The sequence below is a fragment of the Habropoda laboriosa genome, unplaced genomic scaffold, assembly GCF_001263275.1.
Source record: "Habropoda laboriosa isolate 0110345459 unplaced genomic scaffold, ASM126327v1 scaffold207, whole genome shotgun sequence".
NCBI classification, from domain to species: domain Eukaryota; kingdom Metazoa; phylum Arthropoda; class Insecta; order Hymenoptera; family Apidae; genus Habropoda; species Habropoda laboriosa.
Window position 1 is genome coordinate 1,395,520 of NW_017100397.1, and position 22,313 is coordinate 1,417,832.

At 36.9% G+C, this 22,313-nt stretch overlaps 1 protein-coding gene across 1 annotated transcript in view; it reads right to left on the minus strand.

Moving 5' to 3' along the window:
• LOC108575229 (fringe glycosyltransferase) overlaps positions 1–22,313 on the minus strand; it is a 104,914-nt gene that overhangs the window by 75,646 nt on the left and 6,955 nt on the right. The window contains exons 3-4 of the mRNA XM_017937971.1: positions 20,302–20,350; positions 18,358–18,460 (exon numbers count right to left, since the gene is read on the minus strand). Coding sequence (XP_017793460.1) covers positions 18,358–18,460; positions 20,302–20,350 — 152 coding nt within the window. The remainder of the gene's footprint in view (positions 1–18,357; positions 18,461–20,301; positions 20,351–22,313) is intronic.

The following is a 22,313-nucleotide window of genomic DNA, read 5'->3' on the forward strand; positions in this document are numbered from 1 at the left end:
ATTTATTTCATGGTATTGTAACAAGCAAACGTTGAATACATTTTTCATTCGTGTAAGAAGAATTATTTAACACGATAAATTTAGCTGTACTATGGTTATTTTTAATCTACGACCACAGGTCAACCTGATTTTTAATCCCTACGAAATTAATTTAACCACGAGTAAGTAACGAGAACGCTAAAACCTATGTTTCCATTGAAGAATATTGTAAAAACGTATAAATTGTTATATGCAATGTTATAACAAATTGTCGGAAGTATAAATTTTTAATAAAATTGTGAAAATTGATAAATTATACCGTGTTACGATATCGGAAATCTCCCGCGAAAATCTCCCGCGAAAATTTCCCGCCTGACCTAACCGACGATTTTGCTAATGACTTTGGGGAGAGGGTACCGCAGGTATATAAGGACCCGCCGATGTCCCGCGAAATCATTTACCCTTTATACTGGGCCCTAGACACTTCGCGGCGTATTTTGACCTGAAGGTTCTGAGATGTGAATAGAGTGGTCGGGGGCTACTAGCTAGTCTATGTCCACCCTGTACACACTCAGCCTTCTTGTAACACTTGTATACATTAGAATCAATTAGAATTTCTATTACTAATTATTAAACAAATTTTAACAATTACCGGCACTCGCTAGGCACGTAATATCAGACTTTAAATACTCGACTTCGAACTTCGGTTTAGTCATAATTCTATTAATGTTATAATAACGTATAATTTATTAATTTTCACAATTTTATTATTAATTTATACTTCCAAAAATTTGTTAAAACATTACATATTATTATTTATACATTTTTGCAAGTTTCTTTGACAAATAAGTACGTTTCAACGATCTTATTACTTTCTCGTTGTGAAATCAAGTTCGGAGGATTAAAAATCAGGTTGACCCTTGGTCGTAAATTTAAAATAGCCATAGTGAAGGTGAAATTATTATTTTAAATAAATGTTTCTATACGAATTAAGAATCTATTCAACGTTTGTTTGTTGCAATACCGTGAAATAAATTGTATTATATATTTTCTCAGTTTAGACTGAATTTAAAGTTCGTAAGGATTAGAAATCAGGTTGACCTGTGGTCGTAGATTAAAAATAGCCATAGTGAAGGTAAAATTATTACGTTAAATAATTGTTTTTATACGAATTAAATATTGATTCAACGTTTATTTGTTGCAATACCGTGAAATAAATTGTATTATATATTTTTTCTGTTTACACTAAATTTAAAGTTCTGTTTACATGTTATAACAATTAGAATGTAGACGTTTTGCCGTTTCACGGTTTTTCCTCTGTTAATTATGTGTTTATAAATCATTTCAAACTAAAGCAGCACCATGCCCACCCTTAATTAAACCGTCTCAGTAGTTTACCGTAATTAATAATCTATTTTCGGAATTTATACGAGAATTTTTGAATTTTAGTAAATACTAGAGTCAGTGTCCACCCTGTACACACTCAGCCTTCTTGTAACACTTGTATACATTAGAATCAATTAGAATTTCAATACAATAGACTGAATAACAATTCATTTTAACTAATACCTATTAGAAATTTTCCTTTTAAAACAAATATAAATCATTTTACCAATTACTGGTACTTGCTAGACATTTAATATCAGACTTTAAATATTCTCCTTTCGGTTCTTTTAAATACAATCAAATAATTTCTTCAATTATCGATACTGACTTGGAATACTCCGCTTCGAATAAAATATTTCGAAATTATTTTGAAGGTTTAGGGAAATAAACATTTGAATTTTAGTCATCGTTGTTCTTCAGACTTGTCGAATAGGATATTGAAATGAGTTTGAGAGGTTGCTTTTTCGTTACTTTTCTTCCAGCAATTGAAATTAATTTTAAATTTTTCATATATTTTCTCTGATATTGAATTTATTTTATGACTTGCTATTTTGTTTACTAATAATTTACCATCCAAGGAATTTGCATGAATTGCATGTTAAGTAGTTAGTTGATTTATTATTGTATATTGTGAGATGATTTGGAACGAGTGCACTATGCCCACCCTAAATTAAACCGTCTCAGTAGTTTACCGTAATTAATAATCTATTTTCGGAATTTATACGAGAATTTTTGAATTTTAGTAAATACTAGAGTCAGTGCATCGCGTATTGAAATAATAGCTTCATCCCTAGTTCGTTTATTATTGAATATTTTTACGCGTTTAACTTATGCTTCTCCCCAATTCTCGTCGCGTATTTTATTCAAATTTTCTTATATTCTAGAATCGAGAAAGATATGAATTCGCGTTTTTTCTTTTGATTCTTTCAATTTTTCAATTGCATTACGCATTATTGCAATAATTTCTATCGTTACATTTAATTCTAATTGTTTAGCAGCTTTTCTGCTGCTATCGACCCTACATTTTACTGACACTTGTGGAATCGACCGTTCCTTTTCTTTTTTTTTTTACGTGGAGGTAGGCCGACTCTATGTGATAAACAATTGGCAACCAAACGGTGGCTCTCCCTCTACATTCGACGGATAATGTGTTCAGGTATTTAATGTAATTTCTTAGCTATTTGTTTTTGTAATTCATCTAAAGCGATATATTATGAAATTAAATTAATCACTCAATAAGTTTTAACGTTAGATTGTTTCCTCGATATGGCCATGGTGGTCATCAGTGACTGGAGCGCCTCAAATGTTTAGAATAATTAAAATAAAATAAATGTTGTCAACTAAAAATTTTGAGCGTCATAGCTAGCTAGACATTATTTTCAATTGAAAAAAAAAATTATAAAGCATAATCCTATAATCCTATGCTTAAAATGTATTTTCTTGTGGCCGCCTGACAGCAACCTGTAAATCTGGCGTGACAGTGAACGTGTTAATAAGTAAATGTTGTTCAAATTATATCGTGTTTGATATCATTTTCATCAGAAAAATCTCACCAACATGTTAAAAAAAATTTCAGATGAAAAAAAGGAAAGTTAAAGAAATTATATTTTTCTATTATGATTTGTCGAGCCGTGAAATCTCGTAAAGGAAACCGACTGGTGTAGCGTTACACGCTTGACTGACTGCGAGCGAGATAACATGGGCGCAGCAATGACGCAAACCTAGGCGTAGGACCATCTATACTGTCCCTTGTAGAATCCAAACTTACTGACCCTTGTAAAGAATTTACTGTACCTACATACACAACTTATCAAAAATGTGTGATATCTCACGAAATATTGGTTTTTTAAACATTTTACCCTAATACTCTTTCACGCCGAATGTTTGGAGGAGTTGGTACGAGTAAAAAAAAAAATGCAATTCCATTTTTAAAAAACCTACATTTGCATTTTTCGGGTGAATCGATGTACTTATGAAGAAAGTGAAGTCGTCGGAAAATAGACGTTACCACACCATTCAACTTTTCTCTCAACATTTTTTTCTTATCTGTTATCAATTTCGAGATACAACCCGTGTCAATTGTGTGGCGCACCCTGTAAGCACAACTTCCGACCTCAGTCTAACAGTTTGCAGTTCTTATATTTTAGGTAACCTTACTGACGAGTTCACTAGGAGGCTCAGAACGAAACGCACCTTTTCTTTTCCGCCTTATCCTCTATCTCTCTGTCGTTCTACCATAACTTAACTGCCAAACCTAGAAACTTGTGAATTTTGAAATTTTGAAACATTTAAAGCTAATACTTTTGCAGGTTTGTAAGCTTTAAAAATTTGAAAACTTTGAAACATAGAAACATAGAATTTAAAAAAAATTTTGAAATTTTGAAACCTTGCAATCTAGGAGTTTAAAAATTTTGAAACATTTGTGAGAAAATCCGTTCCGAAGACAGTGAAGCGAGTACCTTGAAGCCAGGCCCAGCGCACTCGGTGGGGACGACTCGCCCCTTTGGGTTTTTCCCTGGACCTGTTCGCGTAGGGGTGGACAGGGATCGGCAAGACGACACGTACACTCTCTTCACGAGACCGTTGAATGCGTACTTTTTGCGAACGACGCTCAGACAACGCGATAATAGCTTCGTGTAAAATACACTGTTGCGAGAACGTAGAAACGTTTAACTAATTTTACGCCCACCCTACTTCGAGTTAGAGTACTTTCTGACACATTTGAATCTAATACTTTTGAAAATTTGAAACCTTGGCATCTCTGAACTGAAAAATTTTGTAACTTTGAAATCTTGGAATCTAAAAATTTAAAACCCCATAACACTGAAATCTTCGACCTTCAAGTGCTAAAACTTTAAATTACCCGTCAACCAGAAAATGTTCCTTTTCTATAGCCATTAGAAACTACTAAAAAAGAAACATCGAAGAAATGTGCGAATTATTTCTTTTTTCTTAGATTTCCTCGATACATATTGAAACAACGATAACAGAAAACGCCTCTTATTAAGATTCTCTTTTTCAGAGAATCGCCGTAGCCTGTATATGTATACATACCTACATACACGGAATTGCTCGTTCGGCCATGCGTGCTAGAATACGTATATAAGTAAGTACACACACACACGCAACAGTGATCACGAAGGAGCACGCAATCCGGCCGTGTTGTTTGAACAGGCCGATATACAGCTATCGTTGTACAAACCGCGGTTAGTCCACGGCCGAGACGCGATAAGACAAGCTGAAACGGCGCACGCTCCTTGTCAACCGGCTCGCTGATCCTTTCACCAGCCACGAGCGGAATACATACCGAGATACGCTTCCACATATAAATCATCGGTATCGTCGTGGCCGATCTGAAATTCTATTTGCAGGGAAGAACAATGGAGGAACTGAGGCAGGGACCTCGCGAAGCATTTCGCGCTGGACTGCTCGAAAGTTCGTGGATCGTGGAAAATTTCCTTAAGCCCTTTTCACATTGTAACATTTAATACGATTAGAATTTTGAAGTTTCAGCCTCGGTATAATACAGGATTAATTAATTTGCAAGCGTTGGAGAGTCTTAAGCCCATTTCACGCGGAATTATTCGGATAGATTTGGAATTTATAGTTTTGCGAATTGAGAGCGTAGAAAAATGTATAAAAAGAAAGAAATTTCATGTTGAGCCCCACTCACTCTACTAAGAATAGAAAAAACAAACTTAATAACTCTCTCTACTTTGAAAGTGCTGAAAAACGTGATAAAAGGAAACCCATTTGAAATTTATATCACAGTCACGAACACCGAGTGATCAGAAATTAAGCCAATTCTCGAGGTCCCTGTAAAAGGGTTAATAGGATTCCTTTGATGGACGATCGAGAATGACTGGATCGGTTCGAAAGACAGGTCTGACAAGGCAAAAGTAGGGGCACGAACGAAGAAAGCCGCGTCCGAAAGGGGGTCGAGATGCGATATCCTGGGGCAGATCGACGCGAGAGGATAAATTGATTTGGGACACGGACGCGTTTAACTCGATTCCGTTTCTGGTCGCGTAGCGGCTGGTCGCGCGCAGCCACGTCGGATTCCCGTCACGCGGCCCCGATTGCCGCGCGTAAAAAGCCTTTATGCGTGCGCCCGGCCACGGACAAACTTCACAAGAAACATATCACGCGTTGCATCACGAATTACAATTTTCCCTGGGTGTCTCTGTCCACGGAAGAACCTCTATGGACTATGCCCAAAAATTACACTGGAGAAACTTGTACAGGATTTAAAAAATGCTTAGAAATCCTTAAAACAATGTCACAATTATCTATATAAAATATTGATTAATACTAAAATTCTTCACATTGTTATGCTGGCAAAATAAAAATTAAAATACGTCTCTGAGATGTAGTGGTCCATAGTTAATGTTTAAATTACACTTACGAGACTTTCAAATTCCACGATGTATATAAAACTCCAAGGAATAGCTAAATTATGCTAACAACTTCCTGAAACTTCGATTCAACCCGCACCTGCGAGTCTTCGAAATTCCACGATTCTGCGTATAAATGCCAGATAAACCAAGTAATGTTTTAAAATTCTCTAGCCAGCGATTTACCAGATGCCTCGAACTTGAAACATTCGATTCCGCGTGTACATTCGCCACGGTAGATGATTTCGTCAAACGATCGCGCAAGGGCTATCAAGAGCTCGCAAATAGGTGCGAATGCCCTCGAAACACAGAAACGCAGCTGTTTGTTATCGGTAGCACAAATCTAAATAGCAGCAGCGTAAAACGTTGGTATAATTGAAAGCGAGGTGGATGGGATGATAAGTGTCTGGACACGCAGAATGTTAGGGAAAAATTATTAAGACATCGCTATTGGAGCTGACTAATTCGCCAATTATCGCTATTCGTCAAAACGGATGTGGAGGAATCGTTTGCCAAGAGGAATCCAGATGGTTTCTCCTTTTTGGAGCATCTAACAAGTGGATAACCTTTTAATTGCTAATCTTCTTTTTAGACTAGATTCACCGTTATTAAAATATTTATTTTTCCATTTTTATTATCTTTAATGTATAACCGTAAAATAAAGAATTAACGGAAAACAAAAGTTTGGTATGCGTAAAAATTGCGTAGATTAGTGATTAAAGATTTTTCTCGAATTTTCGATCCACTATTATTCTCATGATAAATATGCAAATACTAGGGTGGATTGAAAAGTTCACGGCCTAAGTACGAAGGATTGCAGCTAAGTGCTTGTAATTTTTACCGAATAATGTGTAATTAATTGTGTACTAATGTATACAGTTTCGTGTCTCTGTCGCCATTTTTCTCCCTTTTAGAGCTAGTGAAGTAGAGGTATTTGGAGTAGATGGGTTTTACCGAATAATGTGTAATTAATTGTGTACTAATGTATACAGTTTTGTGTCTCTGTCGCCATTTTTCTCCCTTTTAGAGCTAGTGAAGTAGAGGTATTTGGAGTAGATGGAGTAGAGCGATCCAATACCTAAAGATAAAGGACCTCGCTTCAAAGATCATTCAAGGACCTTGTAAAAATTATTCCAAGTCCTTGCGAAAAGCATTCAAGGTCCTTGCGGTGATGTCCTTTGTCACCAGGTACTGGATCATTCCTCACTTTTATTCGTCTCTTCTCCGTCGCTGTAAACACCTCTACGTCACCAGCTGTAAAAGAGAACAAAAAACTGACACAGCCACGAAACTTCGTACGTCGGTACACAAATGATCACAGATTACACCGTAAAAATTGCAAGCACCTAGCAGCGGTTCTTCCCACTTAAGCCGCGAACTTTTCAATCCGCCCTCGTATGCACTTAAATTCTCCACGAATTTTTCCTGGAAAAGAAGACGAGCCGGTGAAAAATATTTACTCCCGAAATTCCCAGGAAGTTGAAAATACTCCGTCAAGTAGTCCAGAACACCCGTAAACAACCAATCGTAGAATCTTCCCTTCTTTAAACCATACCTCATCTCCACAGATGTAGGACAAGCTACGCCTTTCTCAAATTATAGTATATGTGTATGCAGTGAATAGTGAAAATATTTGGGCACCAGTGTACTTACCTAAGTACGTTTGAATAAATCGATCTATATATCTCAATTATTTATTTATAGAGGGAATAAGTTCATTTGCTTTTCGTTCGATGTGTCATTTACTGCAGTTAACAAAAGCATACAGTTTATTGCACTAACGTAGATCTGTTACATTTGTATCAACGTTAAATGAAATAATACTCGATTTCCATGTTACAAAAATATTCAGACACTGGACAAAAATATTAATATCTTGCATATTTTTATGATTTTTACCAGAATTTTAGTATTTCGTAGCATAACCTTTTTAATTTGTAACATGTTTCAAACTTTTGGGCATACTGTGGGTTATTTTTTTCAAGTATGCTGCACTTAAATATACGTTGCCATTCCTCTTATAATCTCTTTCTTTGGTTTTTTGTATGTACGGGTGTAAGTCTAACTTTACCATCCAATTCGTCCCATAAATTTTTTATACGATTTAAATTCGGTGATTAGGGAGGAAGATGTAAAATTGTAGGACATTTAGAAAGCAGAAATTCCTATATAATACGAACTCTATGAATCCCCATTTGTATAGCACTTTATATCAAATTATTCTTTAATATGTCGAGGTACTTGTTTTTGTCCATAATATCCTTCATGAAGTCCAATCCTCCAACTGCGGCAGTTGAAATGCAACCCCAGACGAACAGACTTCCTCCACCGTGTTTAAAAATAGCTCGCAAATATTTTGGATTTACCGCAATGTTTTTGCTTCCGCTAGAGCAATATTAAATTTCCGTCGGTAAAATTGACATCTCCTCACCATATCTCTTCCCTACAGCCAAGTTCTTTCACGAAATTCACATGTTTCCTCCTGTTCACTTCACTGATGAACAATTTTTTGCTAGCAACTCCGCCACTATACGCGTGTCTTTTGAGTATCCGTCGAATTGTTTGGGGATGCACTTACTTTCCTGTTTCTTGAAGTAGGTAGGTACAGTCTGTTCAATAAGAGCGATGAAACGATATCTTTATCTACAGGGTGTCTGTTTTATCTCAATACAGCGAAATATCTTTTAAGGAAGTGATGTTAGGGAAAAAGTGTTTTAACAAAAGTTGTTTGGTACAAGGGGGAAAATTATGTGGTATAAATATTTTTTTTGTACCGGGTATGGTGGAGGAGATTTCACAGTCAGTTTAATTTTTTTTTATACATAATATGATAGTGTATGTCAGAGCTGCTTAACTTCTCGCTCACGAGCAAATTTCCCCTCCCGAGGTTCCCCCACTATGCGACTGAGATGATCTCGCTGGAGTTGCAGCGCGGCGAGAGGACATGAGGAGTCCTCCCACCACAACTCCAGCGATACTTTTTTGGTACGAACACGCAGAATGTGTAACATAAACAAAAGGCAGTCGCTGGAGTTGTGGTGGGATGACTCCTTCTCGCGTCCTCCCACCGCGCCGCAACTCCAGCGAGATCATCTCAGTCGCATAGTGGGGGAACCTCGGGAGGGGAAATTTGCTCGTGAGCAAGAAGTTAAGCAGCTCTGCACTAAATGCTTCGCACTGGCTAGCGCCGGTTATAACCGGCATCCACTAATAAGCTCGTCGCCTCGACAGCTCAAAGTGAAGATTTATTTTAAAATACAGAACAAGGGCTCGACAACATTCCCTTTATCCGATACATACTTAAGTCCTCTGCTGTTCCAAGGAAATCCTCTAAGATTTTACACGGACACACTGGGAGCTCGAATCGATGCCTAGTTCCGCCGTAATTAAACTGACATTGAAATCTCCCCCACCATATCCGGTACAAAAAAATATTTATACCACATAATGTCTCCCTCCGTACCAAACAACTTGTGTTAAAATATTTTTTTCCTAACATCACTTCCTTAAAACATATTTCGCTGTATTGAAATACAAAAGACACCCTGTATATGTATGTCATGGAGAGCAACAAGGACCTAAAAATCTGGAGTGGGTAGGGATAGACAATATTGCGTTACTCTAAATGAAACTGTATCGCTTTGTTTGTCGCAGTAGTGTTTCTCTGCACTCGCCCGAAAGGGCCAAAATTAAGTTTCAGCTGCGGCTCGGTATATGCAAAAGTCGATGGAACCTGTAAGGAAGTGGGAGTATCGGTATAAGGCAAGGAGAAATGTCGATGATTTTGACGGAAGAAGCAAAAAACGGGGAACAACAGCAACAATCCAGTTAAAGTGCATGTTTGGGGATGCTTTTGTTCTCTGGGATTTGGAAATCTCTTTCTCCTCACCGACACGTTGGATGTGAAAAAGATGGAAAAAATATACGAAAAATGTTTATTAAGATCTGCTAAAGTGTGGTTTAGTGAAGATAAAACGTCCTGCGTACTACACAAGGATAACGATCCGAAACACCGGAGTCGTCTGTGTACAGGTTGGAAAACAGAAAATGGTATCAACGTCTCAGAGTGGCCTTCACAATCGCCAAATGCAAACCCGATCGAAAATGTATGGGCTAATATGAAGATAAAGCTTCGTGGAAAGACTACATATGTATACATTAAAACAACTAAGCCGTCAAATAAAAACTACATGGAGATCTTTACCAAGGGAATATGCAGAAAACCTGGTGAAAAGTATGCCAAAACGTTGTGAGACGATATTACAAAATAATGGTGATTTTACACAACAATGATTTTACAATGTTATAAGTATACTTGAAAATAATTTTTGGATTATTAAAAACTAGTTATTAATTTTTTAAATATCGTTCCAACGCTCTTATTAAACAGACTGTACCTCACTCGCCAATTTCGGAGCACTCAAACGCGGATCTTTTACCACTTTCCGTACAACTGGTTTTCTCTCTCTAATATTTAAATCTCTTGGTCGTGCAGTCCGTGAGATGGATTTTATACGATCCTCATGTTTAACCCTTTAACCTATAACAACGTGTTAGACTCGTGGCAGAAATTACGGTCAAGATGGGAGAAAAACAGTTATATTAGTAAGAAAAATTAATTATAATCCTAACTTTCGTTTTAATTTGCAAGACTGAGGATTACTAAATGTTATTAATCCGTAACAGATCAGCTTTCGTTACCTGACACAGTAGTAAAACAGTAAATGGCTGACGCTTAGATGCTTAGTTAAAAAAGAAATCATAGGTTAAGGGGTTAAACCTTTTCATGATGTTCGCAACGGCGTTTTTACTTAAATTTAACATAACAGCAATTTCACGGTATGATTTTTCTTTTTCGCGATAGAAAATAACAAGTTGTTTTGTATTAAACGAAGTATTGCTTTTGTGACCCATTTCCGCTAATACTAACTGTAAGCTTGATACTGACCGGGAATATAATCAACCTAACCTATTCGTTATATGTAAGTATTATATTATACATATGATACAGGGTGTCCTACGCAACTGGGCCCAGCCACAGCGTTAAAACGGTAGATGATAGATAAAAATTTCATTAGGAAAAATTAAATGGCTTCGAATGATGCATCACGGGGTGCGTGTATCTTCTCCGAAAGTGGAGGAATTTCAAAGATTCCGACGTCACCTCTATTTTGTAAAATGGAACTATACATTTTTTATACACCATTCGATGCACTTTTTAATTCCCTACAAAAAACTATTAAGGCACTTGGGTCGAAAAATAATTAGTTTAAAAGATATTTTACCTTCAGTTTCTCAATATTGTGTCGTATTTGGACCTACGCTTGAACGTTCCTTCTCTACGCCTTTGCTCGTGTAGGTCCAAATATGATACAATGTTGAGAAGCTGAAATTAAAAGATATCATTTTGCGGTGGGTTTTGAGTCAACTACGTAGTACAAGTGTTAAATAGCTACGCATTCTTGGTGCACCGCAAAAATGCCATAAAATATGTAATTCTTCGGGATTTTAAACATCTAATAAAATAAGGTGATATTACTCTTCTCGTTACTTCTACATTCTTTAACCCTTGTGTAGCAAACCGGGTGCTCATTTCTATATTTTCTTCAGAAATTTTTAATGTTCTTGACAAAATATCGCAAAACGGTTCCAGATCCCCATTCTTTGGACACTTTTATATCGATTAACGTTTCGTGAAAAAAATTGATATAAAATATTTTAAATAATTAAACTTCAAACTTATTTACACGCTTGCTGAACAACCGGGGTACCCGGGTGCCCCAAGCGTCTTATTCCGATACATGAGATATGCAGCGATAATTTTTCTTCCTATAGTATACCAAATACTGTTATAAAAGATTTGAGCGAAAAATGATTAGAAACTGCAATATAATTCCACGATAAAGTCAACAGTCCCTGTCATTCGTATGCATGCATGTTCATCTTGACTCTCTACTTGCTTATCTTGCTCTTTAGCAATTTCTTCTAAATTCTTTAGCAATCACCTACTTATTTGGATACCATGAAAATGTTACACTTTGTTCGTATGTGCCGAAAAAGGAAAAACCCGTCATACTATTGTCAGCAATGCATACTGGTAATGCTGTCTCCGGACCAAAGAGAAAACCAGAAATTGTTCAATTCTGTAATCAAACAAAATCTGACGTTGACATAATGGATCAAATGTTAGGAAGATATACAAAAAGACGAACTACCAGACGGCCACTAGCACTTTTTTATAACATATTAAATATTGCCGCTCTTTCCTCCCACCTTATAAACACTACCGGCCAAAAGTTTGGAATCACCTCCCACTTTTCGTCAATATTAAATCTGCTGCTAATTTTTTATAGATTTGAAGTTTATCTCAATTCTACATTTATCAATTTCTCTCATATCAATTGATTCGAACGATAAAAAATTCTCAAAGTCGCTCGACTTTTTTCTGGAAATTTTTATATAAGTTGCAATGCTCAGTGATTCCAAACTTTTGGCCGGTAGTGTATGTATCACTCAAATAATAGCATATTGCATAAAAAACAAATGATCGTCGTATATTTTTATACCAATTAGGAGAAGAACTTTGTATTTCAACTATTGAAAATCGAGCTTCAAATATCCAAATAATGCGACACTTTTCAACTAAATTAGCAATAGACAGTATACTATTTACATCACGCCCAATAAACAGTCCTTCTACTAATTCTGTACAATCGACGTTGTTCTCGTTAGATGCAAGTGGAAGAAAAAGAGTTGTAGGATCATGTCACATGTGTCAGGCAGATCCTGCTAAAAAACGCAGGAAAACAAGAAAAAGCTGTCAGAAATGTTTACTACCAGTTTGCGATGAACATGCAAACACAATTTCCCTGTCCAACAACGGTGAATATTTTGATTGGCTACACAAGGGTCATTTTTTCGTCTTCAAGATCATGGTATTCAGGTCGTTGAACTCATCTTGGCGCCTACTACAACATCGCGTTATAAAAGATGGATGTTAATGTGCAAAAAAAAAAAACTACGATGACCTTAAAAAATCTGTCGAAATGACCTTCGCAGAATTTTTTTTTGTCATCACCATCAGATGCACGCCTTGAAACCATTTGAATCCCATTTAATCACTTTTTCCTATCTTTAAGAGTGGCGGAAATAATTTAGATGCTCTTTTTAAAATTAACATAAAAGATATACCTGTGTACAGGATATATGTACATATCTAGTAACCGAGCCGAGTTATAACTCGGTTGTTATTGAAGATAGAAAACAATAGTAGTAGTAGTAATCTTTATTTCAGCCTTTTGGCTTAGAAATAGACCTCGGTCTTTACATTATTGTTTACAGTTCTTGTTTTCCATTTAACTTATTTAATCACTTTCTTTAATTGTCTAGTATTGCCTACCAAAATTTTAACTTAACCTTAAATTACAAACTACTACATAATAAACTTATAATAAGGAACTATATAAACAAGATTTTACGCTCATTAACTAATATTAACTGATCTATAACTAATCTTTCTTTGGTTCTGTGCTTTCTTTTACTAACTCTATCTTCTGGTGGGTTTCTATATTGGTTATCCGTTTCTTCTTTTCTCTTTTAGAAAGCAATAGTAAAGGAAAGTTTTGCACAGTTTAACAAGCTGTATCATACTGCAATGCGGCTTTTCACGGAAGTGCATTGGTGCAGTTGCAAAGTGCAATTGCACTCGTTTTTTAAATGCTACTCTGTGAGTTTTTCTTCTTCTTTTTTTTGCATGAATCGATTCCTCGTGCTATTTTGAATAAAAAAGTATTAAAGTACATTCGTGAAAAGCTCGATACTTTTCGAAATATTTACCTCTTTTTCCAGCACCTATAGTAAATGTTCAAATGTTCTACCATTGCATTCTAAACATTTTCTTACACGTTTCTTTACACTTTTCATCACATTGTTCAGTTTCTCCTCTACAATTTTTTTCTATTTTCAATAACAATCGAGTTATAACTCGGCCCAGTTATTAGATACACTCTGTATACATATACAGGGTGTTCCGGCTAACTTGATCATCTCGAATAACTACTAAACGGTACACTTTATGAAAGTTGTAAAACATGGAATTTAAATGATGCTCAGGGGCACATCCCATAAGGTACGTGCTTTCTTTGTGGATGGAGGCGTTTCGGAGATTTCAAGCTCACCTTAATTTTTTTAAATGGAATAACCTATTTCTTGTATCGTAAATCGACAGAATATCAAATTTTGAGTAAAAATGTTTGGACCTTCATATGTCCTAAACTTAATAATTAACGAGATATTAACGAAACAATTTTTAACACGTCCTTGCTACCTAGAAGTTAAAGTAGATGCTCCATTGACTCCATTGTCGTTGGTGACCAACTTCTCTAATCCAGTGAGGGTTGCTTTGCGACCAATAATGAACGTTTTAAATTAACATGCTTGTGGTTCGTAAACGTCGCTTCATCCGTAAATAAAACATTCTGTAAGAAAGAATCACTTCTGTCTAATTGTTGCAAAAGCTTTTGACAAAATCGAACGCGACTTTGAAAATCTGTTCCATGGAACTCTTGATGAAACTTTTCAGTTTGAAGAATTCAATGTACACTAGTTGAACTAATTCCAGAACTTCGTGCAATTTCTCGCGTACTGACACATTGATTTTGTGTTACTATTGCTACGATAGCAGTAACATTATCTTCATTAACAACGGATTTGGTTAGGTTACGTTTAGTGTGATGGAAAGCACCAGTTTATCGAAGATAGTTGATTACGTTGAGGATATTTTTCAGCATACGTTTCTTTCGCTCCTGATGCGCTTTCATTGCAAGCACTGTAAATTAACAGCATATCTAAACACTCGCTATTACTGTATTTCAGTTTAAATTATCCTTTTCCAACAGTCACGAACGCACATCGAAAATATCTTCTACAATACTGAACCATAAACATTACGAAAGCGATTGTAATACGCAATAAACTGAGAACATTTATGTTGATAACCATTAACACGTAAACGAGTTGAAGGACAACAGTTCAAGCACCTTTAGCTTCCAAGTAGCAAGTACGTATTAAAAATTATTTCGTTAATATCTGGTTAACTATTAGGTGTAGGGCATGCAAAGGTCGATACATTTTTACTCGGAATATGATACTCTATCGATCCACGATACAAAAAGATAGGTCATTCTATTTAAAAAAATTAAGGTGGCCTTAAAATCTCCGTAACGCCTCCTCCTTATGAGATGTGTTCCTCGACACCATTTAAGTTTCATGTCTTACCATTTTCCTAAAGTGTACCGTTCGGTAATTATTCGAGTTGATCAAGTTAGCTGGGACACCCTGTATATATATACACATACTAGCAACGACCAGCAAAACGTAGACATTTAATTGGTTCTTTCGGCGTCCTTTGACGGCCATTTTCTTTTTCCACGAGGAACACGTGCTCGTATATAGTTTGGATGGCCTGATCGCCGTTGGGGGAATCCTTTTGTGCCTTTGAGAAAAGTCCACAATAAGACACGTCGAAGGACGAAGGCGAGAGAGGGAGAGGTGTGCACCAGCTGGCCCGGGACGATTCAATCTCCTCTCTTCTGGTCGCTGAAAGAACGAACAGGGAGTGTCTCGACTGTCACATGCGGGCTCGTTTCGTTCCTCTTTTGGATCCTCTTCCTCTTGTCTACAACCCTTCTTCTTCCTCTTGTTTCGAGGATTCTTCTCCTCCTCCTTCCTCTTCTTCCTCTTCTTCTTCTTTTTTCTGGATACGTTTAGGTTAGGTTAGGTTAGGTTCTTCTTCTTCTTCTCTCTGGATAGGTTTAAAGAGTCGTTTTTTCTGGCGTGTTCAACCCCTCTACTTGTCCAGCGAGTCGGTTGAATGGGGAAGGAGAGCATGAGTTATGCGAGCGAGAAAAGTTCTCTGCAGTTTTCGACAAGTTGGTAAAGTGGTTCTTATTGGAATATGCTGGTATTTGTCGAGATTTTATGCATGTAGATGATTTGTGGATCCATTGAATCGAGGGTTTATTTTGCTTGGAGGATTGCGATTGAGATAAAGTGAAGGATAATTTAAATTTTCTCACGATACAGAATAAATCTTTTTGTGTGTTTACAAATTGTGGCTTTGTCATGTGCAAGTATTTAATTTTGTTAATATTTATATCAATTACATGCAAAACAATTTCTTCGAAAAGTTGCAACTTTTTATGCGGAAATTTAAAAAAAAAATCCAAATACAACCCTCAGAAGACTATTCGAATACGAATTCTTTATTCAGGTAATTACAATTATTTGGATAATTCGGATAAGTCGTTTAATCAGATACATCGAATATTCGTAGTTTCGTGGCAGCCTTAGTATAAGCCCATTATAATACATAATATGTATTCCAAATGATAGAAAATTATCGATAAAGGCAGCAATTCGTACAAGAAACTGTACGAGTAGATAAGCAGATGTAGTAATGGTCTTTCCGTAGTCAGATTAACAGCTGCAATTACAGCTCATTCTCTCCTCTCTGTCTACAGGGGCAAGGATCGTGTAGTTGCTCTTTGATCTTCCTACTTATCGCGGTTACATCGTCGGTGCGCTGGTTTACGCGGTTCACGTAAACACTCTAAGTGCCCGACGAGGGATTGTTATGGGAAAAAGCGAGCATCGAGTAACGTTCTCCTTGCAGAAACCGGAAATCCTGACCAAACTCTACTTTATACATCAAAGATCAAGTATAGTTGGGGCCACGATATAGCGAGGTCGTAAATTAAACTCTCAAAAATCGGCATCGATTGATGTTGCGGCACTCAAGGCCGTGTGTTGCAGTCTGTTTGAGGGTTCCAACAATAAACGAATGGTAGCATATGATTTGGTACTTCAAGTAGAAAATGGTATTTCATTTACAAATGGAAAATATGTTAATATTAAAGCTACACAATCCTTTTGCATTTTCTATCTGTATATAACACGAGCAGGTAAATGAAGATGTTAAAGACCTCAATAAGACCTTTACTTGTAACCGTACTTCCAAAAGCGGCTTCCCCCAGAGGGAGAAACCCTAATTTTCAATTTCGGGGTCCCGGCAGCTAAAACATGTTTACTTTGACGCCTAACCGATTTTACGACCTCGCTATATCGTGGCCCCGACTATAACTGACTTAACTTTCCATCTTGAATTTTCTCTGCATGAATGGAGCTCGAAAAATGGATACTTTTTCAAAATTATTTTCACAACAGGATTTCTTACCAAAGTACCATTTCTCTAACAATTTTTCTACGTGAATTGAGGTGAAATATTTTTCGAATAATTATTTTATTAATTTTTAATGATCTCGAGCAGATTTTAAAGTGCAGAGAAAATAAATGGGAAGAAGGAAAGTGATGGAATACGATTGATAATTGGTTCACGATGCCGACGTCCCATTAGAACGTGTTTTTCTAGGCACCGCTTCATCCAGGATAATATTTTGACGTGGCGATCGTGCCACCCTATGCAAACACGAATTTTCGACGGTCAAACCGTAGTAATAACATCTCATTTGCAAACAAACGGTACGCTTCGACGGATAGTGAAGGTCTGCCTTGTCACTAGGTGGGAAAACCTAGGAGATCTCGATTGGATTGAATCTGAGGGGTAGGATTTTTGGAAATATCAGGGAACCGTTTGAAAATCGAGAATGCCAAAGAATAGAGGATCAGAAATAAAAATTGAGAAATATTTTAAGATCAACGAAAGCTTGAATGTTTAATTCAAAAATATTCTTTTCTCTAAAACTTCGTTAAAATTTAAGCACCTAAAAATGTTCTAGGCGCATTTCCTGGATGTTATTTTTTCAAGGAAAGGTAACGATATTGACACAAGGAGACCCAAGAAAGTTAAAAGATTTTAAGAAGGCCAAAACTTCCACTAATATTTCAATACACACGTGCATCCAGAACCAAGACGCAGATAAGAGTGGTTGGAAAAAGCAGAGAAAATAAATCTTGTCTATGGAATAACGCATTAGGGAAGACATCAAAAGCTTTCCGTTGAAGACCGCCAGAAAAGTAAACAGTTAACATAGACAGGAGTCTCTCTGATCAATATGCACTTTATTTTTATAATACACAGGAATTTTACAAGAGTGTGACTTTTTCTACCGTGAAAAAAGTAACTTAACGTGTCACCGTCTTTTTTTTTCAGGTTTCTGTGAGATATATTCGATTTTATAGGACGAATTATCCATGCAGAGTCAGGTGGAAGACCGGTATCGAGATTCGAAGTGGAAAAGGAAGAATTTGTCCGTGCGTGGAGCAGCTAACTCGAACGTATCAGATAAACTTGTCCCGGAGGACGGTAAAGGGCGACTCGTACCACGAAATCCCCCAAAAATGAACAACCTGTTGGCGACTCTTTCGTGTTCATGCAAGTACTTATGTACACCGGGTGCTCCTTGACGAACTGCCATTTTCACATTTTCATATATTGCAATTTTTAAGTTTGGAAATTTTTAACGTCGGGATTTCTAAGCTTCGAGATGACGAAATACCGGGATTTCCACGTTTCACAATTTCTAAGCACTAAAACTTTTAGTCGCTACAATTGAAAAAAGAAATTGAAAATAATACTCACTTCCGGCCACTGTCGAGGAACCTGTCGAACTCAACGGACATTTTACAGCAGAGGGCCCGTCTGTTGTGCGACGACGAGCACTTGGTGTTGATCATATGGCCGCCTACAAGCAAACAAGGACAGGGAGTTGTGAGTCGTGTCCAGAAGGGGTGGGCGTGCAATTAATTAAGAGGTTAATAATCATCCTTCTGGGTCGACGCTAACAGAGGCTTAATTAATTCGGCCCGGTGTCGCTTCTGCTACTTCACCGGTGATACACACCTCTATCATCGCGCATCAAGATTCTCCCATGATACTATCGATCGTTCGAAAAAGCATTTCCACTTAATTACTGCATCATTTAATAATCAAGAAACAAGTGAGAAATAGAATTGTTTAATATTTTTTCGATAAATTAACTTTTGATGGAGAAATCGATTTCTGAAAAAGTCGAATCGAAACGACTTTATATACGCATACAAATGTTATTTGAGAAATTGAAATGTCATTATTAACAAATGTGCATTAATTAAGAAATTCCTGAAATTGTAGTTTTTCATTTTCATTTCAAAAATTTCATATTTCTCCCTGACGGTTAGAATTTCTACACTGACTTGAGCTGTGAGTGTTGGTGAACGCAAGGAGGATAATGGTAGAGAAGGAAAGAAGCAAAGAGAAGGGATGAGCACGCGAGCCCTCGGGCACCGTCCGACACTTGACCTCACCACGCGCTCTGCACCGGTTTGCGCCTCCTTTCTACCTGCTTCGCGTAATCCACCCTCTGTTCCTCTACTGGGGCAGGGGCCTTGCTACGTTTCTTGCCCTACTAATGCCACTTGTAGCTTGAGGAAACGCTGAAAAACTAAATTTCCCAACCTAAATCGTAAGAATTTTATCTTATTTTTGTATAAATAAGAAATTTTATAGAATATGTAACAGTTAAATTCCCTCAACTCATTTGTGGGCTAAAAAAAGGCTGGAGTCTTAAATACCGGATCCTCAACCATGGGAATTTGATTTTATTCTTGAAAAAATAAGAAATTTTATAGAATATGGAACAGTGAAGTTCTCTGGATTCATTTGGGAACTGCAAAAAGGCTGGAGGCCTAAGTTTTCGATCCTCAATCACGAGAATTTTGTTTAATTTTTCCAGAAATTTTTCCAATTTTTCTAATAAGAAGTACAAAATGGTCGTTTTGATTTACAAGCGAGAGCGTTTCGGCTCCTACACGTGCGCTCGTACGCGGCAATTATCGCGTAAACGAGGCCAGCCGTTAAGCCACGCTCAGTGTAATTATCCATGCCTGGTATTACAACAGAAATAAACGTCCTATGTGCTTCTCCTTCAATGAAGATCCTTTTTATACGTGGACGCGTGTGTATGGTTGGTGTTGAGGAAGAGTAAAGAATTTTAAAGAATCTCGATTCCTTATAATTTCTATCTTTCCTTCTTCAATAAATTAGAGATTCAAAGCTTAAATTTATTTTAAGACCAATGTGAAATTTTGCGAAATAAAAATCATTGAAATTGAGACTGAAATGAATGACGATGCGAGTTGATATTATATACATAATAGAATCATAATGAACGTAATGTACGAAGACGTTTTCGGGCTTAATTAAGGAATGGTGTAATAGGCAACTTGAGATACCAGCTCGTAGGTGTTCTAATTATTTTCACTATAGGGAAAATATGAAGAGGATTCTAGAATTGTGGTGTTAAGCTAAAATGGAACAAAATAAATAAATGCAATTGCTGTCATTTCCAGTTCTCCCAATATCAGTATCCTAAAGTACCTCAAAATTCCAAGTTACTAGTTCAAATAATTGTTCGCGAAAATAAATATCAAATAAAATTGGAAAATTTAAATGTACTCCGATTCATCATCGACGATATGAAGAAATGTCTCAGAGAAAGAATCTTCTTTTCGCTTAAAGAAATAGAAAATATCAATGGTCACTCACTGGTCTCGTTCTGGAAATATGGATCATCTCGGTCAGTAAAGAACCATGTCTGAAACAAAAGAACAGAAAGAAACGAAAGGTTAAACTCGATAAAAAGAAGAAAACTACGATAAAGGAGTGGCTACTTGTACACCTTCTACTTTTCCAATCTAAAGATTCAAGTGTCTGTCACGTAGCAAGGCGCTATTGTTCACCGCAGGCAACACGCGTCGCGTACCGATCATAAATTTCGATTTCTTCCGTTCACCTCGCGACTTCAAGATCGCTCCATCTACGTCCATCGTGACCGATAAATCGCGAGTTTCACCTTCGCGTCCATGGCTTGGAAAAATGAAGCCATGCTTTTCTCCCTACTATTATAAATAACACAATTGGAAGAGTACTTAGCAGATGTTTTAAATGTCTTATAACGTGGTAACACACTTTCCTCCACTCTGTACAATTAAAAACGTAACATTTCATTTTTTATTTAGATTTCAATTTACTCTTTCAAGTTCTCCATTTTCACGTAACTTTCATATAAGAAGATAAGGATATGCGTTGTCAAAATAAAAAGGAATGTAATCATTATCGTTGTATCTTCAAATGAAAGATCGAGTGTGTACACGAATAATGAACATCGAAATTATTTCCGTTGCTATTGAAAGTAAGAACTGAAAGAGACGTGATGATAAAAATGATGTCCTCCCTCTTGTTTTTCTCGTTTAAAGAATTGTCACGAGGTGGTTGCATTAGAATCGAAGAGAAATAAAGAGCAGCACCTTCTGCCATGTGGCGCGTCGACGATCGGTGGCTGTGCACGTGTTAAAACAGCCGCCTATTTTTAGTCGTTCAAGTTCCCTTCAGGAAGTGAATGAGGGGAAACGCCGCCGCCACCAGACGTCACGAGCATTGTCTCCAAGATTTTCACGTGGCGCGGGATACGCTCCTAAGAGCAAGGGAAACGCGGATCTCCGGGCAACACTTGTGCGCAGGAAATCGGAATGGGACGTGCGAGAAACGATGAACAGTGTAATGAACATTTCGTTTAATCTTTTTTTTTCTCTTATCAACTATCGATATCTTTTCTACTCTCTGTGTATTTTATTTTTTTTTTTTTTTTTAATATTGCAACTTTCATTTATGGGGTTTCCACACGTTGCAATTTCTAAATATTGGGATCGCCAAGCGTTGAAATTTCTGAGCTCTGAAATTTCGAAATATTTGGATTTTCACGTGATGCGATTTCTAAGCTTTGAAATTCCTAAACATTGGAATTTCCACGCAATGTAATTTCTAAGCTCTGAGATTTCTAAATATTGGAATCTCCACGCTTTGAGATTTAGAAATATTCGGGCCTCCACGCGTTGTAATCCCTAAGGCCTGCTGAGATTTCTAAATATCTATTGGGACCCCTCCACGCGTTGCAATTTCTAAGTTCTGAGATTTCGAAATATTAAGGCTGTGAGTGCGCGTGTGCAGTGGTAACAGCAAAAATGATCAACATACTGAGACAGGTTAATACAAACATATATAGAACCATCTGTTTAATATGGGTGGACACTGAAATTTCCATTTCTTTTATCCTTCGCGTCTCGTCGAGCTCTTATCATTGTGTAGTGGCGTGCCTTCCTCGCGTATAAAATAAAGGAATCGTTTTACAACTGAAATACCACATTTTAATTTATCTGAAATTATTATTATTAGGTATTTTATTTCCTACACAAACAGTCCCATACCCGTGGAAATAAATAATGTCCCTACGAATACTCTCTGACGATAAAAATCGTCGCGATGAAACGGATATCCGGCACAACGGCAACTAAATCCTGCAGAACAAACAGAAATGAAGAAAAAATTGGACAAAATGGAGAAAAAAAGAGAGGAAAGGAGGTGAGGCAAACAAAGAGCACTCGAGTCAGCGTTCGCAGAAGGAACACGAATATCCGGCAAACAGGATAGTCAGAGAAGATGAGACGCGATGACGTCAGTGGCACAGGCGTCGCGTTACATCGACATAATTACGTTAATCC